At 52.3% G+C, this 26,643-nt stretch overlaps 1 protein-coding gene across 1 annotated transcript in view; it reads left to right on the top strand.

Annotated features, from left to right (window-relative positions):
* Positions 1-17,168, top strand: part of DEF6 (DEF6 guanine nucleotide exchange factor) — a 31,342-nt gene extending 14,174 nt beyond the window's left edge. The window contains exons 2-11 of the mRNA XM_067531524.1: positions 1,389-1,529; positions 4,274-4,459; positions 7,849-8,076; positions 8,479-8,625; positions 10,071-10,179; positions 11,583-11,881; positions 12,830-12,996; positions 13,411-13,609; positions 15,075-15,165; positions 16,184-17,168. Of these exons, the coding sequence (XP_067387625.1) occupies positions 1,389-1,529; positions 4,274-4,459; positions 7,849-8,076; positions 8,479-8,625; positions 10,071-10,179; positions 11,583-11,881; positions 12,830-12,996; positions 13,411-13,609; positions 15,075-15,165; positions 16,184-16,386 (1,770 nt within the window). The 3' untranslated portion in view covers positions 16,387-17,168. The remainder of the gene's footprint in view (positions 1-1,388; positions 1,530-4,273; positions 4,460-7,848; positions 8,077-8,478; positions 8,626-10,070; positions 10,180-11,582; positions 11,882-12,829; positions 12,997-13,410; positions 13,610-15,074; positions 15,166-16,183) is intronic.
* Positions 17,169-26,643: the final 9,475 nt, after the last annotated feature.

The raw sequence follows: 26,643 nt of genomic DNA, 5'->3' as shown, positions 1-26,643 counted from the left end.
GCTGCTTTGCTTAGTTTTGATTGGAGGCCTGGGTCACATGGTGCATTTCTTTTCCCTGATTGGTTGAGTACAGTTTTTGATGATCGGAATCTGGTTTTTCGTGCAAATAATGTTGGTTGTGAATTTGAAAATCTCCCCCTGTGAGCGTTGCTCTCCAATTCACCGTGTCTGCATGTATTCCTGCTGGTAAATGTGATTGTTGGCGCACACATAGAAAACAAACATGCAAACAGACCCAAAGCAAATGAAATGTTTTATTTGCATTAACATCCACAGAATTTATTCGGAGGCATACCCCTGTGTTTGCTGCGAAGGCTGTCTGCCTAGGTGTTGCTAACATGCCCATCACCATCGCATCTAGGCAGCATATACCAAATTAAGAGTAACAGCACTTATGATCCAGCCTTTCCCAACCCTCTCTCAAAGGATTATTATTATTTGTCTTATTGTCTCAGTGATAGACCAGGACCCCACTGTGGCAGATGTTGTGCAAGCATAGAACCTCATCAAAGCATCTCTGAAGAGCACATTTCCCCACCTCCTTTGGAATGGCTAAAATTGAATTTCAAAATAAAAAATCTCAAAGTAGGAACTCCTGAGCCCCTATTTCACATGACACCCATCAAACATCACTCTCAATATGCTCATTGTATTTTCAGGGACATGTTCTAAGCCACTCCAGTCAAGTGCAACTCAGTATCAGTTTGTTTGCGCTGTAGTTCTGTGCCTCCATCCTTGACTGTAGTGATAAAAATGTGATTTGCTTTAAATGGGGAAATAAACGATGAAATGCCCCAGATCTTCCCTCCGCTCCTTGCAGCCTGTACTTAACTTTAGAACGTGGGAGTTTATTCCAGGCTAAACTAGGATGCTTTTTGGGAATCCGTTGTTAAACAATTAACGCATCACTGACTTCTTGTTAGGACATGAGGATGCTTAGAGGAAGCAGAGGCACTTGTTGTGTTCACAGCATACAAACAGAGAAGTTAAATAAAAATATCAATACGCTTGCTGGAAAGTTGCAACATAATACAACTTTACCTCTTACAATTCAGAACAAAAACACACAAGGACTAAAAACAGAGAGAGAGAAAGCAGGCTGCTCCGTAAGGCAGAGCGGCCCAACTCATCCCACTTTGTTCTAGGCTGGTTCTTACCAGACTGACTCTGATCGCACACTTTCCTAGAGCCCCTTAGCCTACAAGTGGGAGCAGGAAACGCCTCACTCTTAAAGTGGCAGCTTGCAGTTTCAGTACATTCCCCAGTACACGCCACAGTGCTCAGTCACGCCTGGATAGATGGTCGGTGTCCGGCTGTCATGGCCCATGTGTGCCTGGGGAGCGCTGTGCCCGGAAGCTGCAGAATGCGTGTTTTTCTTCCTCTGCCAGGTGCTCTCTCACAATCTGTACACAGTGCTTCACATCCCCCATAACCCTGTAGCGCTGGAGGAGCATTTCCGGGACGATGACGACGGGCCAGTATCGAGCCAGGGTTACATGCCTTACCTTAACAAATACATCCTGGACAAGGTAAGCTCCTTTGCTTTCTCCTCGCCCCATCTGCGTGGTCGCTGGTGGAATTTCATTCTTCTCCTCTCCCGTCACTGAGGCCAATCATCCCTTTAGAGCACCCCCATCTGTGGACCTAGATGTCTTTGCCTTAGGAAAAGATCATTGGACTGGGATTTAGGAGTCGATGTATCTGATGGCCGCCATCTTGGCAAACGCACCAGGAATTGAACCAGGGACCTCCGGAATGAAAAGCATGAGCTGTTACAGCTTGAGCTAAAAGTTCCTACCTGAGGTTGTAACAGATCCATATCCCCAGAGGACCAGACACAGGGCGGGGGAGCCTGTCACACATGCTTGCCGGAAGGTTACACTGAGAGAGATGCCGACCAGAGGGCTTAATTCACCCCTGCCTTGCATCTTGTCATCCCTGACACCTGGATAAGGTAAAACGCTGCCCAGTCAGAACTCCCCACTCGCCCTACCGGTGGCATTCTGCAGCCACTTGGCGCAGGCGTGAGCAGCTGCTACAGGTAAATGCTGAGGATTATTAGTTGCAATGGCAGCTCTTTGCAAACAAAGTCATCCCTTCCACTCGGCCAGCCCTCCCAGCATAAGGTGAGTCAGTGTTTCCAGAAGGGGAAGCATAGCTCTGAGAGACAAACCACCCAGAGGTGGAAAACCCGACCGGAAATCCCAGCCCCTCGTCCTTTAGTAGGATTTATTTATTTATTTATTTATTTTTGCCGTTTGGCGGTTTATCAGGGAGGACGGAATAGAAGTTGGCACTGCCAGGGACAGGTATTTTGGGTTTTCTTGGAGCTCAAAGGCAGTTTTGTTTGTTAAACTGAAACACTGTGGCATGTTGCTTTCTGGGCTGTTTCCTCTGGGCACGTGGAAGAGGAAATATTACTACAACTTGCTTCCAGGGCGCTCTTTAAAGAAGCGGGGACCTAGTCTAGTGCTGCAATGCTTCCCCTGCCTGCCCCCCAATTTCCCAGGGGCCAGACTACCCTGTCCTAAGTTGCTCCACTAGTGGGGTGTGCCAATGTGAGGTGGTTGGGCTCTGCCCCTCCGTGACCGTGTGTGCTTCACCCCTAGCACAGGGTGTACCTTGCTGTTCAGGACGGGACGTGCCTTCCTTTCAGTGCAGGGTGCCTCCCGGTTGCCACAGGTTCTGCCTTTGGCCCATTCCCAGCTGCAGCGAGTGAAAGACACCGCTGTGCTCATTTCTGCCACGCGTAGCCCCACGTGCAAACTGCTCACCTAAGTAACCAACGCAGCAAAGCGTATTGCTGGAGCGAGGGGAGCGGCGGAGCAGCCTAAGCCTCTGGCTTAAAAAGCCCCTGCTCTGCAATGTAGGCGTCAGTCCATTTGGGGAGTTCTTAGCCTAAGACTTGGGGATCTCCGGGTTAGTATCACTAAGCAGCACAGGCTGTTAGTCCGCCAGAGAGAGCCGCAAGGTCTGTCTGTGTCCGGCAGTCCCAGCGCAGGATCTGGTTTATATTCGTTATAGTTAAACCTTGTTCGTTGCCTCTTTGCCCTCCCACTGACTCCATGGAATCACAGGTTTGATCCTGACTAGGTCAGCCCAGCCCATCATGAGTAGATAAACTGAGCTCCCTGGAGTTTTTTGTGGGTGAGACCTTTCAAAACCCAGCTCTCGTCTGTATGGCCAGGAAAGATGCGAGGGGGAGTTTTGATAAGAGTAAGTGGTTTACCCTGCTATTTACAGCCGAAAAGGTTCCCTCCCACCCTGCCCTTGCCTTTGTTGTGCAGTGTGCTGTTTGAATGCTGCCCCACACCCCAGAGGTTGCTGCATTTCACTGGGAATGGCTGCATGCAGTTTGTGAAGTCATATCTCACTGAGCCAGTCTAGTCCCTGTCATAATAGTCCCTACGTGTCATGGAGCACTGAAATAATCACTGACACACTAAACTGACCAGCTGGGAAAGCACCCGGACATGACAGGGTCCATGTGTTCAAGGGCTAGGTCAGGGGACTGAAGTGCTCTCGACCCTGTTGAAACATCCTGCATCTTGGATAGGCTTCAGGACTGGGACACAGGAGAGCTGGGTTCTATTCCTGGTTCTGCTACTGCCCTGCTGGGTGACCTTAAGCAAGTCATTTTGCCACTCTGTGCCTCAGTTTCCCCATCTGTAAAAGGGGCATGATGAGACCAACCGTGCTTTATAAAGAGCTTTGAAATCCAGGGATGGAAATGACTTTATAAACCCAGATGTTGATTATTATTTGTCTTATGCTGCCTTCTCCTACTTGGATTCAATGGCAGAATTACCAGGTCTGTCTGAGAGTGGGAGGATCATGTCTGGCTGACTTACACCGTAGGTGTCATGACACGATGCCCTAGATACTCCAGTGCTGGATGCATTAGTAATAGACCAACAGGCAGCAATTCTGTATCAGTGTCCCTACCACTCTGCACTCTGGGATAACATTAGAGAGTTTTTTGATTACAGCAGGGGCCTGGGAGTCAGGACTCCTGGGTTCTATTCCCAGATGTGCCAGTGACATGCTGGTGTGATCTCGGGCACGTCCCATCCCCTGTCCATGGCTCAGTTTCCCAATGTGTCAAATGGGAGTGACGATGCTTCCCTACCTCAGAGGGGTGATAGGGGGGTTCAAATTTGTGGCGTGCTTTGTGCTCCTGAGATGACACATGCTGTAGCAGGCTATTGCGTTACTCCCGATGCTTTGTAATGCCACAGCAACACCTTCACTGGCTCCTGGGATGTGATTGCAGGTGGAGGAAGGAGCATTTGTTAAGGAGGATTTTGATGAGCTCTGCTGGACATTGACAGCAAAGAAGAATTACAAGCCTGACCGGAATGGGAACAGTGTTGTGTCCCATCAGGATGCCTTCAAGCTCTGGTGTCTCTTTAATTTCCTCTCTGAAGACAAATACCCTCTTGTCATGGTCCCAGATGAGGTAGGAGTTCCTTGTCTTGTCTGTTTCACTCACAGTAAGTTCCCCAGCTTCACTGTCACTGAGAGAAACTCTGGCCAGTGCAAGAGATTTTTATTAGACTGATAGATAACACAATGATCCAGTATGGTCTTGTGATGTGTCTTTCGTACCTCTGTCTATCTTGCAACGTTACAGCAAGCGATAGTGCTACAGGCTGTTACAGGAAAGCATGAGCTTTCTCCCGCAACATCACTGGTTCAGTTCCAGCCTAGGTCAGTGCTGACAAAGTTATCATTTGACGGCCTATGTGGAATTAGTTTACTGCATCTCAGTCCAGTCTCAGTGGGGCCAGAGTGCACATCTCACCCCCCAGCCCCCACGCTATAGTTGGCACTCAGTGCCAGCCTTGTTGGCTGTCCCAGCGGTGAGAGCAAGGGCTGAATAGGTCATGGAGATTGAATTTCCTTCTTGGACTTAGAGGTGGGTCCCTCCAGAACGGGGCTTCCCACATAGGCATGCTGGGGTGAAGGATGCTCCGCTGCTGCCTGTGCTCTGCTTGTCCCGTGGAAAACCAGAGGACTTTAGTGCAGTTCTAAGTCAGCCCACACAGCCGCTCTAGTAAGAAGCTGTGAAGTTATGGCCGAGGAGAAGAAAGAGGTGTGAAGCTGATGTAAGCAGCGGCATGGGAAATGCTCTCTAGGCTGATCGGTTTCCTTATGGGGCTGCCCTCCCCCTTGGATCTGAGAGCTGGCTATAACCACTTGGAGAGCCAGCAGGGAAGCGGGTCGGGACTGTTTTCAAGATGCAGGGGAGTAGCTGAGGCAGCAGCAGGAGAGTGAACTGTTCTGCCGGGGCAGCCGTGGAAAAAGCTCGTGGGAGCCTGCTCCATCGCGAAGGTGCTTGCACGCAGCACGGCTGGCCTGATAGTGTAGGAAAGAGGATCAGGAGAGGAGGTGTTTCAGCAGCTGGCTCGGAGGGTTTGCTGCCCTGGGTGTTCCGTAACGGGGGAAGGCATTTTCACCCCCTCTTTGAAGCGAAAGGCCCGGGAGAACCGCATCTGACACTTGCTGTCCGCTCCTGCTGGCTTTCGTGGTGCGGATGCAGCTGTAGTAGAGATGCTGGGAGGGTGGGGGGCAGAGGGCTGGGAGGCTCGCATTGCACCTGCCCGGCTCTGTGCGCAGATCCAGCCAGCCCCGTGTGCCAGAGCCGTGTGAGCAGCAAAGGCTGTCAGCTGAAACCGTGAAAACCTGAAGGCTGCGATCGCAGGCAGCTTCGAGCCCCAGGTTTGTAATGGGGATATAAACGGAGCTGAGACTCGACTGAGCCAAGGACTCGTAACTGGGGCCTTGCTGAGTAGGAGCAAGTTGCCTGTGCACCCACGCATCCCCATTGACGCCAGCCGCCCTGTAGGGCCTTCCCTAGGGCTGCTCGCCTTTCCAAAATGAATGTGGACCCATAAGCCCCTCACTGCATGTTTAAAACCACAGAACCCCATAACCTCAGGATGCCACTGGGGGAACATTACTGATCATTTCATTTCCCTAGTGAGTAACTTAGAGGGGGTGGCTTTCACCAAAGTCTTTTGCATCCCCTGGAATAGTTCAATCCAGAGGGACCGCTGCATGCTGGAATGTGGTCCCCGGGGGCTGCAGCTGTGCAATGGACTTCATGTTTCAGCCTGCAGGAAAGGCTCTGGGCAGGCCAGGCACACATGTGTACGGAGCACACCCGCAGCATCTCCAGGGTTAATTAAAAGAGAGGAATCCAAGCCGCTCAGCCAAAGCTGCTAATCCTAAGATCCAAATTCCCTGAAGCATGTGGAAAGAAAGGGAGGTTTCTGTGGTCTCCAGATGCAGAACTGAAGTCCCCATCAGGTGCTTTGCAAAGCCACAGACCCCATCGGGGAAAACAAACGCAAAGCTAACAGCGGCATGGCCAGCGATAAGGGGATTGTCTGGGCCTGGCCTTGCCCATCTGATTGACAAGCTGGTGAGGATGATCTCAGATGGGCTGGCAGCTGTCATGCCGCCATGCTCAGATCTCTGTTCCTACCGCCCAGCTGCTGCTCTTGCTTCATCTCCCCTTTAGATCAGCAAAAACCAGAGCTGTGCGCATGCATGCACAGCAACCGCACTTCCTGTTCCCCAAGAGAGAGGGATTTCCTGTTCCACAGAACTTGACAAACTGAATCGTCTTTCTGTTTCAGTGGTGCTGTCTGGGGCCTGGGCTTTCACCTGCTTTTTATAAAGGGGGCAGGGTATTGGGGCTTTTTCCTTTCTTCTTTGTGTTGGGCTGTTGTGGTGAAGGGGGGTGGGAGGAAGTATGTCCAATCTAGGGGACAGAGTCAGAGCCCTCCACTGTCCTGGGTTATACCACAATTAAACCACAAGGAGTTCAGCAGGGTTGCATGGATGTCAAATTCAGCCCTTCACGTCTGTGCTCCAGCTCAGCTCTTGGGAGACTGAGTGGTGGCCAAAACACTCCGTTAAAATAACCAAACAAAAAAACAAAACCTCCTGAAAGGGCTTTTTTATTAAGTTCAAGGTGATTTTGACCCACTTTCCGGGAGACCCTCTTCCCCATCTTACAGTAACTTGCTCTGGTCTCAGCAACAACCAGGAAGGGGCCCAGAAATCCTCAGCCGACACTGAGACGTGGCCCTGGTATGAGACACCTGCCCTGTGCCCCAGCTCTCGCACATTTGAGGTAGTTATCCAGCCCCTGGGACAGATTTCTGCAGAATCTAAACTTTTTTTAAAGGAAGTTTCTAGTCTTTATAGTTGCAGAAAATCTTTCCCAAATGCAAATTGAGCGTAAACAATGCAGCTCTATCTTCCGGAGTCTGCATGCAGCTCGAAACAGCCAGATCCAAGCAGTGTGAACGTCACCCAGTCATCTCAAATGGCATGTTAACTCTGAAACCTAATGATGGTGCTTTGAGAGACAGAATTTAAAATACTTTAAGCATATCACTGTGTGGCTGATTGTAAGCAGTTATGTGTGCGTGTCGGGTAATTGCCATGTAAACAAGGGGCAGAAATAGCAGGGGTCCTAATTTCATTCTTGCCCGCTGAGCAAAACTGAATGCAACAGTAATTGTACTAAGTAAATTGAAAGTCCATCACTTTCAAAACTCCTGATTTTTGGTTGTTTTGAATTTTGGAGTGAGGTTCTAATGTCCTAGGGGAGTCTGGGGTGAAAATGGGGTCCCCTACTTTCTTTGAGTGAACATGGGGGGACCCAGGCTTCTGGGATAGATGTGGCGGTGCCCCTAGGTGTCTGGGGGTCCACGGCATGGAAATGGGGTTTGCCCCAAGTCTTTGGAGGTCCTGGGGTGGAAATGGGGGTACCTCCAGGTCTCTGAGGGTCCCTGGGTGGAAATGGCTCTTGCATTGTGCCCCCTCCCGCAGGTGGAGTACCTGCTGAAGAAAGTCTGCACATCCATGAACGTGGAGCTGAACTGCTGCGAGCTGGACGATCACCTCTCGCAGAATCCCCAGCACCAGAGCGGCATGACGGTCTGGCAGTTCCTGGACCTCGTGAACTCTGGGAAGCTCCTGCGGGGGATCGAGCGGGAGGCCGTCAGCATGGCCATTGAGGAGGTGTACCAGGAGGTCATCGAGGACGTGCTCAAACAGGCAAGGAGCTTGCCGGGATCCTGGGATACGGTCTGCTGGGAGAAGGGCTCGGCCTGGGTTCTGATTCCCGTCAGAAATGGGCTGCATGTAACCTTGTCGCTGACCTCTGGGGCTGTACGGGGCTGCCCGTCTAGGGCCAAGCCAGGCCTTTCCCCCTCACCCCGGGGACAACCTTCTGTCCCTCCCCACTTCCATATGGACGAGATCATGAGGCTACACAACGCTACCCTGCTGAGGACATGGGGAGGGGTCAGGTTAGAGCCCTGGAAAGGGGGTGGGGGAGGGTGGCTGGGCTCAGCCTCCCTCCTGCCTTGCTCCTTCTTACAAAGTTAGACTCCTAGCCCAGACGGGCTCCCTGGCGCAGCCCCTTGTTTGAAACCCCCTCTATCTGTCTGGGAGCAGGGCTACCTCTGGAAGAAGGGCCAGCTGAGGAGGAACTGGTCCGAGCGCTGGTTCACACTAAAGCCCAGCGCCCTCTCTTACTACATGAGCGAGGAGCGGAAGGAGAAGAAGGGCAGCATTTCCTTGGACAAACACTGCTGCGTGGAGGTAACTGCACCGGGTTCCGGTGGAGAGGGGCAGCCCTGGGCCCGTCGGTTTTATAACCGCTCCGGACTGCCTCCCCTGTGTGTGTGTGAGCGCGTGCCCCAGGTGCTGGTGTTCCAGTGGATGACAGAGCCTGGCAGTGCCTGTGGAAAGACAGCGGGGAATCTACTGTCAGACTGATTTCACCTCCGTTAACGTAGGAGCCCCATGGCAGCTGGAGGCTAGAATAGGCCAGATACCATGGCGATGGGTGCTGTACAACAACCAGAGCCAACAGGATTTTCACAGGCCAGCGCTGGCGTTTCTTCTCTAGGCATGTCTCCGCTCAGCACGCTGCAAAAAAATATGGTGTGTTCTTAGCTCAGGTTAAAATAGTAGCGCGGACATGGCAACTCAGGCAGCAGCGCACGTTCAAGCCTATGGGGCAGCCTTGAGCTGCTAATCTGAATTAAAGGCCTCGTTGCTGGGTCGTCACTGCTGTTTAAACCTGAGTTAGCTAACCCGGGTTAAGAACACACTTTTTTTTTTTTTTTTTGGCAGTGTAGACATAGCCTATGTGACATGAATCTGCTCGTTCTCAGCCCAGTTCCCAGCCAGACGGCCTCCCCAACAGAAAAATCACCGCTACCAATGGCGCTCTGCAGAAAGGCCAGGGACAGAATGGGTGCTGGAGACTGAGCTCTCCAGATGGGATTAAATGCACATCGGGCAGGGTCCTGCGTGGGGGAAGTTTGTCCTCCTACTCCCTGTGTTGGGGACGGATGGAGGACTCTGCTCCCCCAGGCTGTCAGTCCAGCACCTTTCACCAGCACTAAATCCACACCTGGTTTCTGTCAGTTTTAACTGCTGGCTTCTCCTCTCCAGCATTGCCTGCTGCTGCAGGCTCCCACCGGAGGTACGGGGGGCGCAGTGACATTGCTGGCACACAGGGCTATCCTAGAAAGTCATCTGATCTGATAGACCTGCCATATGAAGCACCAGCACTGCAGTTAACCAGCTGAGTGCCCATGTGCTGCCTGACATCCCACGGGCAGCTTGTGTGTATCGGTGGGGTGGGGCTGCATGTCCATTGCTGGTACCTGCGTGCCACTCTGCCATTTATCAGCATGCTGCCCCAAAGGCTTCTGTCCAGCAAAGGAGAGGTTAATCCAGGACCCCGATTTGTACAGGGACTGGGAGAGGCTGATCAGAGATGGGGGAGAACAGGTGAAAGGAAAGAAATATCTCTCTCCTTTTGTAATTCCTGCCCCTTTACATCCAGAAGGAAAGGGCCGTAGGGGAAGGGCACAGTGGGGAGCTGCCTGGACCAAAGGGGGGGGGCAGTTGTGCTGTGGAGGGAAAGGGGTGCGGTGTGGGGGGCTGTCCCATGCTTTGGGATGAGGGCAGGGGGGATTTGCACTATTCTAGGTACAGGAGTGGTAACTCCAGCCCCTCTCCATCTTTCATAGGTCCTGCCCGACCGGGATGGGAAAAGGTGCATGTTCTGCGTGAAAACCTCTTCCCGCACATACGAGATGAGCGCCTCGGACACCAGGCAGCGGCAGGAGTGGACACTAGGTTTGTGCCGCAGCTCCCACGCCGGGCTCTCAACCCTCTCCCCTTCCCTCCCTCCCTCCCTCTTTCTTCCTTTCTCTTGCTCCTTGGATGCTTCAGTGGAAGGAAGAGATTAAACCAAAGGTGGCTTCTGCCCTTGAGCTGTCTGTGCACAACCCTTTCGTCTGCACCCTTGCCAAGGGGGCCACAGGCCCACAAAACCGAGACCCACTTTCCCTCCGCAAGATAGTTGCAACTCCCATAAACTTCAGCGGAGCCAGTTGCTTGTGCCCTGTGCTGGGAGGAGGGGAATTCTGAATCTGATTCTTTGCGTTCTCTGTCTCTCTCGCATGTGCATGAGTAGGAGAATCCCTTGGGGTCCATCAGAGTTCCTCTTTCCCTTGCTTGCGAGCCATATGCCAGTCAGCAGCCTCACTCCACCCCAGAGGTGGCCACATTTTGTGTTAGGTGCCGTGTATCTCATCGCTGAAGCACTTCGGGTTGAAATTGAGAGAGATTCTTATTAATGAACCACTAAGAGTGAAACGAAGTGAGGCAGTGTAGCCTAGTGGATAGAGCATTAGACGGGGACTCGGGAGATCTGGGTTCTATTCCCTGCTTGGCCACTGGCTGCTGGATGATCTTGGGCAAATCACTTCCTCTTGCTGGGCCTCAGTTTCCCTACCTGTAAAAGGGGGATAAAGACACCAACCTGTTTTGTAAAGAGCTTTGCGATCTACTGTAGATAAGAGCTAGGTTTTATTATTAACCAGCTTTTCCTGTAAACCTCTCCCATGATTCTTCTCGTGCCTGATCAGCTGATACAGGTGGTCATTTCAGCAGCATTCGGACCCAAGCGTCTTTTCCAAAATGTTTCAAGTTATTTGGAGTTAGCCGCTGGACTTTCCAACTTCGTATTGCTGCAGACCAGGTCACTTTAATCGGACGAACTCAGAATCCATGACAAGTAGCCAGTCCCTTGGAGAGGGCTGTGTGTATATAGAGCCATACGGGAGCTGCCATGCTCTGGATGATGCTTAGCACTTTGCAATGGCTAAAGTAATTGGCCCCCTTGCAACGCAGATGAGGATTGTGGCACAGGTTGAGAAACTGAGGCACGGGTTGGTCAAAGGCCACAGTGGCCACAGCTCCCATTGAAGTCAAATGGGTCTCAGCCCCCTGCAGGACTGGGTCCGGAGGTCACAGTTAGTGGCATGGCCATATTAACCCTTTGGGTGCTGTGGATGTATTTGACATACACGTGCATCAAGCGGGTCAGAATGCGCAAGAAATAGAAGGCAGGAGTCCTGTCTGCCAGGCCCCCAATCTCAGTCTCGTAGCAGACCGTACTATGGTCTCTCATGTGGCTGCTGGATGTATGGCCCAGCTGGGTGTGGCTGGGCTGAGTTTCCTTCCTTCCCCGCCAGCCATTCAGACGGCGATCCGGTTGCAAGCGGAGGGGAAGAAGTCCCTGCACAAGGACCTGAAGCAGAAGCGCCGGGAGCAGAGGGAGCAGCGGGAGAGGCAGAAGGCCGCCAAGGAGGAGGAGATGCAGCGCCTCAAACAGCTGCAAGAGGAGAAGGAGCGGAAGCTGCAGGAGCTGGAGCTGCTGAAGGAGGCTCAGCGGCAGGCGGAGCTGCTGCTGCAGGAGGAAGAGCAGCGGCGCCGGCTCCAGCATGAGGAGATGCAGAGGACCCTGGAGATCCAGCTGAAGGAGGCTGAGCAGGTTGGCGGGGATGTAGGGGAGGTGGTGTCCAGGTAGGGGGCATTTCCATTAGAGCAGGACGCAGTTTCTACTTTGATCTCCCTTGTAGTGCGCCAGGGACCCCGAAGCTGGGTGCAGGCTGGGTCGCTACTGTTACTCCTCAGGGGTCTGTTAACTGGCAAACTCCAGGCCACTTTGTGTAGCAGCTCATGGCTTCTGACGCGGTCGGTCCTGGCCAAAGGCCCATCAGAAGCACCGCGTCCCACTGGGGCTGCACTGGGGCTCTCCATGCTTTTGAGGATCCTTCCTTTGCCAGCCCAGCATTCCCCTCCTCCCCCCGGAGCTTGGCTGGTGTTTTCCTAGTCCCCGACTGTCGATCCGTTCTAAGACGCAGGGCTGAAGGTCACCTCTCCGTTCTCCCCATCGTAAGGGGGTTGGTTTGCACTTGCGCCACGCTTCTTCCCGGTGGCTGACTGAAATGCAAGCGACCTTGAGGCCAGCGAGCCGGGGAAATGCGGGGTTTCGATTTCACAGTCTGGGGCGTTACCAGGGTATAGCTGGGACATCCGGGTGGCAGTGGGGACAGTCCCAGCAGCCTGGTTCGTTGCCAATTCAGCACGCAGGCTGCTGTTTGAGAGGGGCAGCCGTGTCCCATCTTCGGGGAGCGGGATGAAGTCCCTGTTGCCTATCACTGGATTTGCTGGTTAGCTGTGGCGTGGGTCGCTGCAAAGAGTTCACATTTGTAGGTACCCCTCCCCTGAGCAGCTAGGGCCAGGGCAGGTGAATGTGTCTCTCAGCGCTCTGCGGAACCTCAAGCCAGCTGCGAAGGGCTGCCCGCTGCGTCTAGCTCCGTCTTCCTGGCAGAACAGAGAGGAGAGGTTGGATTGTGGTGGGGGCTGGGGATCCCTGCGCCGGGCTGCGTGCTGTCCAGGCTGAACACCTTCTCCTCCCCACCCTGCGGGGCTCCAGGCTCGCGCCTCCATGCAGGCGGAGATGGTCCTGAAGGAGGCGGAGGCCGAGCGGCAGCGTAAGCGGATCGTGGAGCTGGAGGAGATGCAGGAGCGGCTCCAAGAGGCGCTGCATCAGGAGGTGAAGGCGCGTCAGGACGAGGAGTCTGTGAGATACGCACAGGCCAGGTATGACCGGGAAATACCTTCCTTCCTACTGACCCCTCAGTGTACAGTGCTCTAAAACCTGGCCCAGCTGTACAGCTCCCCTGGCACTCGAATAGCTGGGAGCTCCCGAGCAGCCAGTGCCCCTTGCCCCCGCCTGGGAGAGGCTGAGACTGAATAGCTTTGTGTAACCCACACCCACTCACTGTGATGCTTTTTCTCTGCCTAGTGGGCAACAGGTCCCCCTTTCCAGTCAGCACCCCTGTGCCATTCCCTACATCAGCTCCCGCTGGAGGAGATGGGGGGTGAAGCCAATCCCACAGCCTTCTTGCTGGGCCTCGAATAACTCGGACCCCTGCCACGGCGTGGTTGGGTGTGCTGGTACCGACAGGCTGCGTGGATGGTAGTGTGTAACTGCCTCTCGCTCTTTCTCTGCAGGTTGCTGTCTGAGGAGGAGGAGAAGTTGAAGCAGCTGATGAAGCTGAAGGAGGAGCAGGAGGAGTACATCATCAAGACCCAGCGGGAGAAGCAGGTCCTTAAGCAGGAGATGGCACACAAGAGCAAATATTTGGAAGAGGCCCAAAAGCAGCTGGAAGAAGTGAGAGTGAACAGACAGAGGGTAGACCAGGATGTCATGGTGAGCATTGTACCAGCCCTCCTTTCCCGTCTGCCATTAACGCCCCCAGGAGATATTTACCAAGCCCGCCCTGGGTTACCTCTCTCCTGGAAAGAAATAGGATAGCTTTTCTACGGCTGAAATCAGCTTCTCCTCTCGGGGAAGGTAATGTGATTTATTTTTAGCATGTGATTCTCCTTAATGCTAGAGAAATGGGGCCCGATCCTGTTCCCACATGCCCTGCCGTAAATGTGGAGTAGCTGCATTGAAGCAGACGGCCTTACACCCGTGTAAAAACTGGTAAATCAAAGAAATCAGGCCCATGGATTTCAGCAGAAAAGATCTCTTCTGTCTAAGCATGTATAAATAGGCCCATCACCGTAGCATCTAGGTGCTCACGTTTCTTGTTGAAGGGACTGTTGGTTGAGTGACTGCCGGCTGCTCTGATGGATAGAGTTTCAGACACTTCCTCAGGAGCGATATGGATTGCCATTCCAGCAGATTTCCCCCAATACAGTTTGCCAGCTGAGCACAGTGAGGGTGAAACTTACAGGGTGAAACTTGAGGGTGAAACTTACACAATCATCACTCAGACCATCACCTCTTCCCCTACCTCCAATATTCAGTAGGAAACTATTCGTAACATATGGAATAAAACATTCAGTTGGGTGCAGCTGTCACACGCCGCTAAGACGCCGTGTTAAATCTCACTGTACTGGCTGGTCTGTCACACACAGGCTCTTACAGCTGTTGTGAATGAAGCCAGCCCTTTAGCTCAAGTGGTGGTGATCTGTGCTATGGATATGAAGGTAGCAGGGTCAAAACCCTTCAGATGATCCATCCTGGAGGTTGTTGCCCAAGCCAACATAGGAAGTTTGTTTAACTGAAATAAATTCTGCTCCCTGTAGGGCCAAACCACCGAGCTGGGATTTACTTACTACCTCGTTGCACATTGATTCCATCCATTTATTATCTGTCCAGCACCATCTGTGTGCGTGGCACTTTGTGGTTGTAAAGTGAGGCCAGAGTCCTGCCTTGAGGAGCGACGGTGGAAGGTTTATGGGTAGCAAAGACATCAGTGCCTGGGGATGGAGGAGATTAGTCCAATGAAGAAGCAGGGCTTGGGTGGCAAAGAGCAGTGTGATTGGGAAGGGGTAGGTAGCTGAGCAGTGCTTTGGCAGTGGCAGACCCCATGTTAAATTCAGGAGTGTCATACAAATCAGAGTGCCCCTCTGGCCCATGGAATTTGGGGTCCCCGAAGCTGGCACTGGCTGCCGGGTCAGTGTTGGCTCAAAGCCCCGCCAGAGCAGAGGCCAGGATGGCGCGTGCAGATCAATCTCCATTCTTCAAGGCAATGTAAGATCCAGGCCCAGTTTCTGCGCAGGGGGGATGGTGACTTTCTGCAGCTGGTCCAGGGTGTGTGCATCTGCACTAGGTGGACTTGCCGGCTGCACGCATGTTACCTGCCTGTTCCTATTCATTTCAGGCAGCCCAGAGGAAGCTCCGACAGGCTAGCACCAACGTCAAGCACTGGAACGTCCAGATGAATCGACTGATGCACCCCATTGCGCCAGGAGGTGAGAGGCGGGGCTAGGACTTGGGGTAAAATATGCCTTAATAGAATAGCTTGTTATTCTGCAGCCATTCTGCCTTGGGATCCTTTAATGCCTCACAAGCTAAGCAGAGTTGGGCCTCGTTATTACTTGGATGGGAGACCTCCAAAGAACCCCAGTGGTGCTTGGGGCCTCTGGGCAGCTGGAGATGCCCTCTTCTGTATAAAATATAAAAACAAGATCCTAACTACTTGTGCTCCCTTCCTGTTCACTGGGGGAGGCAGTGATGTACTGAGGGTCTCCCACGCCCAGGGGCCAAACCTAAATTTGCACCCCGCCCCGCCTAGGCCCTATGCCCCCCGCACAGGGCAGGAGAGGTCCCAGCACCATCCATCAACTGCCCCGGGAATGGGGGGTCTGTAACTGTGGGGGGAGGTTGAAATGTAGGCTTGGCTCCGCAGCCCCCCCCTCCCCGCACTTGGCTGGCATGTGGTGCCCACCTCTCCCCCTGCAGCGGCAGCCTGGTGCTGGCTTGGATGGGTCGGCCTCACCCCCATGGCTGGGACAGGCCCTTCACAACCTGCAGGGGGGGGGGGGTAAGTGCTGAACCTTCAGAGCCTCCTGTGTCCCCCGCCTCCTGCGCGTCGTGAAGGGCCAGCCTGGCGCCCCCCCCACAGGCCAGCGCCCGGGGGCCTGGCCCCCTTCCACTCCCCCCCTCGGTACGCCACTGGGGAGAGGGGGTCTTAAGCCCAGTCTCCTAACCAGATTCTAGGGAGGGCAGTTACATTCTGCCTCTGCTTTCACTTCCTGTCTTCATCTGTTGCTATGTGATGTTTAACAGCTGCCATGCTGCCCCCCAGAAGTGGCTGCATTTCAGGAGCAGGTGAAGTGAGAATATGCACTATAATTTGTGAAGTGCTTTGGGATGAATGGCCATTGCCTTACACTGTTATAAGGACACTGAGAGGCTTATGGTTGTGCTGCTTTTATCTGAAGCTGCACTCGCCATGGGAAATGATTCTCTGTTTGCGTCTGTTCCCAGAGAAGCGTACAACAGTGAGTGGAGGATTCCCCAGCATCCCACCCGTGCTCCTCACCAGGAGGGAGTCTTCCCTCAAGCTCAGGCAGAGATTAGAAGATAAGAACTGTGATCCGGAGAGCGAGAAGAGCAAGGAGAACGTGAACAACGGAGAGACCAGGAGGCTGTCGCTTTCTCCTGACATGGACACGCAGCCCTCCAACTAGCCTTGGCAGCGTGGAGAGGCCAGTGCAGAATTGTGGGCACCCCGGGGTGTTCAGACTAGCAAGAACAGTCAATGCGGTGATCTCTGTAGGGAGACCAGAGCCGTATGTAGACACATGCCAGAGAGAAGTACAGATTCTATAGGAGACGTATATAATGCATCTAGGACAGCGGTGCTTCCACTTTGTGCAACTGAGGAGAATCGCGGTTGCAACTTGCTAGGCGACCCAGAGCCACACCTGACTGGCAGAGAAACTGCAGCTTCCACCATCCGTGCTGCATAGGAGCAGCCCTCGGAGACTACAGGCCCCAGCATGCTGCGCTCCGTTTTGACCTGAAGAGCCTGCTGTCTTCCACAGTAAAGCCGAGAGTGGCTGTGGATTGCCTTTTAGACTCCTGCAGGCTGTTTGGCCCATGGACCGTGCTGTGGCCACCCCCCCAGTGTTCGGATTTCCCAGTTGTTGCTATTGCAACCACAGCTGTCTAGTGCACCGAGCTGTAAAGTGCATGGCTCATGAAAGGTGACGTCCAGAGAAGACTTTAAAAATTGAGCTGTGCCCTGTTTTGCTTATTTTATAAAGACGGCCAAAGTGTTTTGGCTTTTTTACCTTAAATGTCGGCAATGTCAAATCTTCCCTACTTTTTCAGGAGGACCCAGGGGTATTGTGTGCATCTGCACCTTTATAGAGCGGGCGGGGAGGGGCTCTTTAACAAAGATGTGCTTTCTCTAAGATCTTCATTAGTCATTGGAGTTAAATAGATGCTAACAGAAAGGAACCAGAAATAAAGCTTTTTAAAACAATGAGACTGTAAATTTCTTTCCCCTCTCAGCTGCTCCACTTGTGGTGTCCTAGTTCGACTAGTTCTCCTTTCTCTGTACAGTCTTCCAGAGAACACAAGGTCTGAGCTTCTAATGCAGGGAACAATCAGTTTAGAAATAAATCCTTCTCCGGCTTCTTTATCCATCATCAAGACATGAAAAATGGCACAAGCTGATCATTTTTTCCTTTGGCACAGGCCCTGTATCAGGGGCGAGAATTGAGGAGGGATGCCCTAAAGAGCGTGGAGGTGAAATCACCAGTGGAAACTTTGCTCTGGGTCCTGACGGGAGATGAATTATGTACATTTCAGGATGTTCTTCTGACTGGAGCAGCCTGGGAAAGACTCATTCTAGTGTGGCTCTCTCTGTGCTGCTGCTGCATGGAATTGCTTCAGCAAGAGAATAGTCCCAGGTCCTTTTGTGCAGATGCATGCAAACACCAGGCTATCACCACAACAAGTGCCTAGGCCAGAGAGATCATCCAAGCCCATCGTACTGCTGGCCAAGACTTTTTGATAGCATGCAATTCAGAAGCTGCTGTCTGTCCTTTATGCAAACAGCATCAGGGCAGCCATACTTGTCTGGTTTTATTTGGGAGCTATGGCTAGAATGTTAGGCACGGCAAAGATGTAAAGATGATCAAAGGAAAATGCTGGGACATGATTTCCCTGGAGAGAACATTTAATTACCATTAATGCTGAACAGGATTCTACGTTCCACTCTGCGCTGTAGGCAGCTGCATGCGTCGCTAGCTGAATAAATTGTGGGAGTGATAAGAGATTGTCTGTGAGTGGGTTGGCATGTGCACAGGGAGCAGATGAACAAGCCACAGCAACACACTGGTGCTAGTTGTTTGGCAGCCGCCACCCGCCGCCTCCATAGAATCAGTCTTGCCATTCCCAGGCTTATGTGGGTCAGCCCAGAGATTCCTGTTCTGGAAATGCTGCCTGCAGTGATGAGAGAGTGGTTGATTTAACGCTCTGACTGCCATGGGGAAGATCTGGGTTTGATCCTCGAGTCCCACCAGGACTTTTTCCCTCTGGGTTTCATTCTGAAACTTGGTTCATAGTAAGGGTAGCTAAGCTGGGCCTCCCGAAATGCACCAGCCAGTTTTGGGGCAGCTTTTAGAAATAAACCCCATTTTAAATGAATATTAAATAGAAACTTTCTTCCCATTTAAGAAAAAATCTTGTTCTGGGGGAATTCCTGGGCATCTGCAGTGTATTTAGTCAGTCTTCTGCCTCTTGCATGTAGTCCTGGCTTCTCCTTATGAAATCCCAAGAGGGCCTTAAATTACTCAGAACAGTCAAGAAACTGTAACCAGTCCTCCTCCTCCGAGTGCTTGCTCATGTCCAGTCCCAAAGTAGTTGTGTGCGCACGCCACATGCACGGGTGCCAGACAATGTTTTCCCTCAGTAGTACCCGTAGGAGCTGACTCTAGCGCCCCCTGCAGCGGCGCGCACATGCACTCGTATTTAAGCACCGTTGGCTCCCCCTCCCTCTCAGTTCCTTCTTGTCCTGGTGCTGGAAGGTCTCTTGCCTTTGCAAGTTCCCTCACTAAACCTAGTGGTTTTTTTCTTTGTTCTAGTTGTTAGTTAATAGCTAATACTTTACTTTAATTGGTTCCAGTTGTTAGAAGCCCAGGGTCGGGGCATGCCCCATGCCCCAAGATTTAAATCCCGCGCTTCGTGTAAGAAGCCAATGCCGAGGAGCGACCCGCATCAAAGGTTCTTAAAGTGTCTGGGAGAAGCGCACGTCACTGACGGGTGCAAAATCTGTAAATGTTTTCCCCCTCGGACTAAGAACGAATGAGATATCCATCTTAAGGCCATCCTGATGGAGTCGGCACTTAGACTGGTGTCGGAGCCTGGTCGATCTGACTCTGCACCGAGAATGATAGCCTCGGCGCGCAGCGCTTCGCCAACACCCTCTGCCTCATCTCGGCACCGATCGCCATCTCCAGTACCGAAGAAGAGGCAGAAGAAGACTCGCATGGAACGGGGGATGCTCCCCTGCAAAAAAGCGAAAAGGAACCAGGCGAGACCCGGGTTGGGTGCCAATCCTCCCCATCTCAGAGGGATCCCTCGCTGCTATGAGCATTGACCCCAGCACCGGGCCCTCCACTGGCTCCAGGTAGGCGGTAGAGGCCCTCACCGCCTGGTGGTGCCATCGACCCCGGAGGCTTTCTAAGCTCTGAAAGACCTTCTGGCATTGCCCGTGCCACCGACGCCAAGGGATAGTAGGCCGCTCCGAGGTCCGGCACCAACGGGCAACATATCAAGGGACAGATCTGCCCAACAGTCCCCTTCTTTGAGGCACCCTTCACTGGTGCGCAGGCGGTCCTCGGAGTCGAGACCACGTTCTCCGGGTCAGGACAGCGTTAGACCGGGCTCCCACAGCCGGTATCCGGAGAGCCGGCACCGGGCGGAACACCACCATGGACCCCTGGACCAACGCAAGTTGCCGAGCTCGCGGCATGGCCCTGCGGCCCTGCTCGCCTACACCATACATCTCCGTTCTGCATCTCCTCAGGCGTTCCCAGCCATCAGTTACTCGATGGACCATAGCTAATGACACTGAGCTCATTTATACAGCACTTGGAGATCTCATGCTATACAAGAGCTAGGTATTATTATCCCACAACCGTTGTGCTTTGAAAACGCCGAGCCCTATGTTTTGAATCCTAGGAAGATTTCCGTTCACTGTAGCAGGAGCAGCATCGAGGCTTTTGGCCTTTCTGGACAACAGGCCCCTAGTCTGTGCAGAGAGCGCTCACGCAATTCTCACGTTCCATCCAGAGCGGGGTAGCGGCCAGGTGCACTGAACGGGTCTTGGCAGCTGAGTTCCCCTCTTCGCTCTGTGGGGGCGTTCCCCTGTGGGTTCGGATGGCGGGGCATGTTGGTGGGACAGTGTCAGGGAAGCGTGCCCTGCCATTGCCCATGCCGTATCTGATTTAAAGATAGAGGCATTTCCCATTGGGTAGGATGCTAGCCAGAGACCTGGCTTCCAGCCTCTACCGTGCCACAAACTGTGAGACCATCGTGGGTAAGTCTCTTAGGCCCAGATCCAGTTAGATTTCTGCCTGACACCAGTGGACGTGAGGAGTCTAAATACCTTTATGGATCTTGGCCTTAATCGCTCTCAGCTTTAGTGCCCCATCTGTACAATGGGGATAACAGCCCTGCCCTGCCTCACGGGGGTGCAGCGCGGATAAAGACATTAAAAATTGAGGTGCTCAGATACTACAGTGGTGTGGGCATTTCAATAGCTTAGATTTCTGCCTAGATTTATAGGCTCTCCGTCTCTAGGACTGTCCAGCCATTCTCATTTCAGGAACTCTGCCTATTTAGGGTGTGAGCCAATGCTCACTGAAGGCACAGAAAAGCCTCCCATTGACTTCAGTGGGTGTTGGCTTGGGTCCTTAAACACCACATTTGGCCGAGTTGCAAATTCAGGAGCAGGTGCCTGTGTTGCCTCTTTTTGCAAGCTTTGCCCTTGTGTTGTCTACATGATCTATTTTACTCCTTGGAAGATTAAGAACAAAAGCCAAGTCTTCTGGCAAATGTTACCGTGAACTTGCCAACGTCAGGGTTACTTTTTCCAAGCACCTTTGTTTCAATATAGATCTACTAGCGTTTGGGTTTGATCTCTTTATTGCGCTGGGCACAGGGCCAAAGTGCAAATAAAAAACATTTTGAAAGCTGGCACTGATAGAAAAATCATGCTGTAAAATGCTAGGTTGTAGTCGTCCCAGTGCATTCTGAGGGCACGCTGCACCGTTTGGTGATAAAATCGCATTTGCTTTCCTATCATTAGTTCCTTGGGCAGTTCCCCTATTGCTCTATTGCTTTATTCTTATGTTTTAATTAAATTAAGCCTGAGCGAAGCCATTGGCTGCGGAAGGTTTGTTTACGTTGGTTTGGGACTGCCTGGCTGTCCTTGGATAAAGAGATTGTGTGTCAGCGGCAGTGCTGGTTTTTGCTGAGTGACAAAACAACACAGCGCCACTTACTATCCACAAGCACCACAGAAGGGAGAGGAATTGTCTGCCTTGCGTGTCTCCTGACCACACAAAATGACCACACTCATGTGATGTCAAGGGGCTATCCACTTTTTCTAACACAGGTGTCCTCTCTCTTCCAGCCAGGCAGTAGCTGAGCCCCCACCTGCGCCTGTTTAGAAAGGTCAGGGTGATTGTGACACCCCCCCCATCGCCCAGGCTCACGACCACCAGCTTGAATACCCCAGGGAGGACTAGAACTGACCATCAAGGGGATGTGGAGTGAAGCAGCTTATGAGACATTCATGCACTTTCCTAAATGGGAGTGTAATAGATGTGCGGCCCCCTGGGCCTTCATGTTTATTGCCACACTGCACACTGTATCCAAGACTTCACAGCAGCTGTGGAGATAGAATGTGTAGCCCCCTGCTCCAGAAATCACAGGCCCTTTCAACAGGAGCTGGCGGATGATCTTTGTTCTGTTAGCAGCGAAGGGTTTATGACACACAGCTGGCCAATTCTGACTTTGGCCAGTAGAGGACAATAATGCACATACATACAAGCCAGTTTATTACAATAGCTTGTTCGTTTCTGACTGAGAAGATGATGAAAGCCTCCATGGGATCAAGAGTCCTTTCCTTGCCATGAAAAGAGCGAAGGCCAAATAGTGAGTTCCCTAGACGTGAGCTGCCCTTTTGCTCTGCATCTGTCATGGAGGAGCAGAACCGTTTAGCTATATCAGTCACAAAGCTCTGAAGGCCCTTCTTACATTTGACCTGCTGATGCTACAAGCCCAAATGGAATTGCTTTGTGCTGAAGACAGAAGCTGCCTAGGGAGGAGCGCAGGGGCCTTTAATGACTTCACTTCTGAAACTCACGGAAAGGACGGATGATTCAGTGGTTACAGTACTAGCCTGGGCTGTAGGAAGCCTGCGTTCGAGTCCTGCTGTGGCCAGACTTCTTGTGTAACTTGGGGTGAGTCACTTTGCCCTGCTCTACATTACAGTCAGGTCAATGCAAAGCAGCTTACATCGATCTAGCGCTGTAGGTGGCGATAGTAAAATTTCCCTCCCGCCGACGTGACTCACTGGCCTATGCCGATTTAATAACTCCACCTCCACGAGAGGTGTAGAGTCAACTTTGATTTAGTTAGGCGGATGCTGTGCCAGTGTAGACGCTACGTTGCTTACTTTGACTATTGATGGCTGTCAGGAGCCATCCCACAATGCCTCACGCTGAGAGGTCAGTCGGTGCAAGCATTCCTGGGGAGGACGCGCACTGCCCATGCAAGGAGCAAAGTGCAGACACGATGGAATTACTGGGGTGGCTGTCTGCCGAACTAAGTTAGGGTCGACTTCACTTTGTAGTGTAGACGTGGCCTCGGTCTCTCAGTTCGCCATCTATAAAGTGGGGCTAACCGCCCTGCCCTCCCTCCCAATGGTGTTGTGAGGATAAATACATTGAAAACTGGGGAGGCGTGCAAGAGAATGCAAAGCGTAACTGAGTTCCTTGAGTTTTTCAGCCAGAAGGTGCAGAGGAGAGAGCGACTCTTTGGTTAGTGTGTAAAGAAACATCCCCGGATCAGAGGAGCACCAGGCCTGGTGAACAGACTCAACCCACAGATAGGAGACTGGATTTTGCTCTGATGCCTCCTGGAGAAAAGTGGCAGCTGCTCTTTGTGATGGCTGGTCTCTTGCAAAGGGAAATGCCCACAGGCTCCAGAGTGCCTTAATGGGAAGTGCCTTTTTCTCACCGGCCGGATGAGGAGATGGCCTCAGTTATGAGGGAGTGGTAGTAAATGGTCCTCAGGCAGGTATTTATCTTTGCACCCAGGCAGGATCTCCTCTGTCGGAGGACGACTTTCTGAACCCTGGGAAGCAGCAGGGACCTCTTTGGCTATGGATTCTGAACAATCTTTACACTGGGGCTTTCCCAGAAAAGCTGCACTCTGCCTGCAAAACAACAGGGGAGGAAACTGGTTTAAACCTCAGCTGGAAATTCAGTGACTAGAGCCCCAAGCCTGCCCCATCAGCCACACTGCACAACGCTATCTATACGCTGAGCTGCGTTTTCAAGGCCTCCGTCATCGAGGTAAGTCGGGGCTGTACCCCACCACACCCGTGCTCTAAATTGCAGGGAATCATAGGCAGTGCAGGAGGAAAAAGGAGCTGTCAGCATACATGCAGAGATTCACTTTCCCATTGGCTCGGAGCAGCAGCAGCCATGATGCAATTGCATAGCGCCTGATTTACATCCTCCAACAACGATCATAAATATCTGTGGGGAATATCTACATCAAACCCCTTTTATTTCACCAACAGACGGGCTGCCCCTTGTTTATTTTCATTATCAAGCGCTGACTTCCTCTCCCATACAGCACAAGAGGTTGGCATGTTAATTAGCTGAAGTGAGAACAGGCATTTAGTTACTAGACAGCACTTGTGTCAGCAGTCAGCACTTCCCTTAGATCAGTGGCTGACTGCAGACCGCTCCTGGTCATGCTGCCTCCCCGTTTTGGTGGGGAGGGCGTAGTGCGGCAAGAGCTTTGACTGCAGGCCCAGTCAGCAGTTATGGGGCACATGATCAGCTCCAAGAATAGCGTAGAACATAAGGAGAAATCAGGCCGGACATTGCGAAACACCAAGAGTCTGCTCATTAAACATCCCCTCCTGTTCCCATACGTCCTTTGAGCTGCCCCCCCAACACTGATCACTTATTTTGCTGGGTCTCATTCTGGCTGTTAGTTGGATTAGAGGGTCCTGAGCTGTGGTTCCTAGACCACTTTCTGGTGGGTTGCAGAGAGCTGGCAGGCCACATGATGCTGTCCCTGGCCGCCCCCACCCCCCTTCTTCCACCTGCTTGGCCTGCGTGGTGAAAGTATTGCCAGGTCGGCAATGACTGTAGCTGCTATGGGGTAGAAGTGGAGCACCACGCTGGCATCAGTGGGAGAGGCGGTGTCAACGGGCAGCCACACTATGGAAAAATACAAGACCTGCTGAAGTAGGCCCTGATCCTGGAAATTCGTAGGCATCTGAGTAACTTTATGCCCCTGAGCGCTCCCATGTGAAACACCTGTTGTGTTCAAAGGGGGGGGAAAGGTGCTTGTGTGTGTAAGTGTTTGCAGACTCAGGGCCTTGGCTTGGAAACTCCTTGGGACAGTGGGTGTGGTCCAGATTCTGTCTGTGTTTTACCCTGGAGTAAATCAGAAAGACTGAAGCAATGGGGTTAGAACTGAGCTCTGTGCGTCTTTGTGGCTTGCATAGTACCATGTGCCACATGCATGTGCACATACCAGTACAATGCTGCTGTAAGCTGCCTGGGATGCACCCAGATCCTGAACTCGGGTAACACCAGTGTGAATCAGGAGTGACTCCTCTTAATTTACACGGGGGTACCTGACAGCAGGATCGGGCCCTACATTTGTGATTCTCCCACCACAGCCTCATGTCTCTGATCAGCAATCATTAGTACATCTATGAGGCCACAGAGGTACACGGCACTTTATAGCTGTTCGCGTCTATCAGCCCAAGAAAAGAAGAAAGCAAAGCCTGAAGGAGGTCGGAATTAGTCCAGCACAAAGAGTGAGCAGATTGCAGCTTGTGGATGTTCCGCTGGTCTAGTTTTAGGCAATGGAAAATGGGGGTTAGGAGAGATGGGGCAGGCAGCTGAGAATGGTGACTGGGAATCCGTGCGAGAGCCTCCGGGGTGGTGTGGAAAGAGGCAGAGGGGACCTGCTTCGGAGGGATGCTGAGCCCTGCAACTCCTGTTGAAATCTGTGGGAGTGGCAAAGCGAGCAGCTGAGTCCCTCCTTGCATCCAGCCCAGAGTCAGGAATGGGCCTGGGAGTCAAAGGGGCGTGCTCAGGAGAGAAGTGTAAGGGAAGAGAGGCAGGTGTAGGGATGACAGAGGTGTAGGCAGGAGCTATGGAGAGGCTCTGGAGCAGAGGCAGAGAAGCTGGAACTGCAGAAGAAGGGAAATGAATGCAGTGATCTGAGAATACATCAAGATGCAGACAGAAGAAGCAACTGCATTGCATGCAAAGGCACCATCTTTCATTGTCTTAGGCAGGTAATTGTCTCACTATTACGTATCTTCCAAATGCCAGTGTATGGGGCATGGAACAGGGTTCTGACTGATTAGAGCAGGGATCTAGTAGCTAGGAAACCCAGGTTCTATTTCTTCTTCTGGTGGGAATGTGGTCCAGGAATTAAAGCAGGACATGGGATGTCAGGACCCCTGCTTCAATCTCCGGGTCTGCCACTGATTCACTGTGTGACATTCCACAAGTCACTTGACTTTCTCCCTCTATCAAATGGGGATAATCCCTGCCTCACAGGGTTTGAAAAGAGGGTTTGAAATCCTCAAATGCAAGCTGCTGGCTCGGCATAAAGTATTAAAATTAACAATACAACCAGCACAGCACAAAAGCAAATCCCCAAAGCAGGTGCCCTGCTGTGGGATACACTAAACATAGCTGAGAAGCAGTATACAGCAGAATAATTTCAGAAGCAAAGGCTACAGTTTGGGACTAAGCAGTGCATGAGCCTTTGTAAACACTTCTCTGTATTAGTTCTGCTTGTTTAGCCTGTAAACTTCAGGAGACAGGGTTTGTTTATCCTCATTGTTCTACCTAATCTACATTATATCAGCACTAAAGCTTCTATTGCCCAGAATGCTGCCACTGCCAGTAAATAATTAGTCGTCATTAATAATTTCCTGGCATATGATCAGCAGCAGCCTGTATGATCTGGTCATATTTTTACCCTCCGTCTCCCACCAGCGCTGGTTGCTGGTGTAACCATCTGACCCAGTACCTCACCGGACAGTCATCAGGCTGTTGTGAGTGCAGCCAGGGGCTGGGTCCTACAGAATGCCAAGTCAGAGGGGTCTGGGGAAAGGCTCCTTGCTACTTCTAGCTGTGGGTCTCTAGGGCACGCTCCCAAGTGCAGATCTCTGGTCTTTAGGGTGACCAGATGTCTTGATTTTATAGGGACAGTCCTGATATTTGAGGCTTTGACTTATATAGGCACCTGTTACCTCCCATTCCCCATCCTGATTTTTCATATTTGCTATCTGGTCCCCCTACTTGTCTGACACCCATCCTTGGAACGAGGACACTGCCACCCAGCCGCCCTAAACTCCGAAACCACCACCTCGCCCCACACAGCCTCCTCTTCCCCCCCCCCGAGCTCCACTGAGGCTGTGGGCACCCAGGCTTCTAGTTGAGCCCTTTCAGAGACAACCGGGCAGGAGAGCAAGGCACATGGGCGCAGACCCTTGACTAGCCCTTACCAGTCTTGGGGGTCCCAACCTGTGTAGAAACCGTTGTTCCAGATGGGTGGGCCAGCAGCTGAGAGACAATCAAAGTGGATAACCCCAGCTCACCCTGTGGTGGTGTAGGGACGGTCCTTGGCTGAGCTACCTGCAATCCTCTGGGGCC

The sequence above is a fragment of the Emydura macquarii genome, unplaced genomic scaffold, assembly GCF_026122565.2.
Source record: "Emydura macquarii macquarii isolate MOO-44397 ecotype Brisbane River unplaced genomic scaffold, CSIRO-AGI_Emac_v2 contig_3220, whole genome shotgun sequence".
Classification (NCBI taxonomy): Eukaryota; Metazoa; Chordata; order Testudines; family Chelidae; genus Emydura; species Emydura macquarii.
The sequence above is the reverse complement of the archived record's forward strand: the minus strand, read 5'-3'. Positions and strand labels throughout refer to the sequence as shown.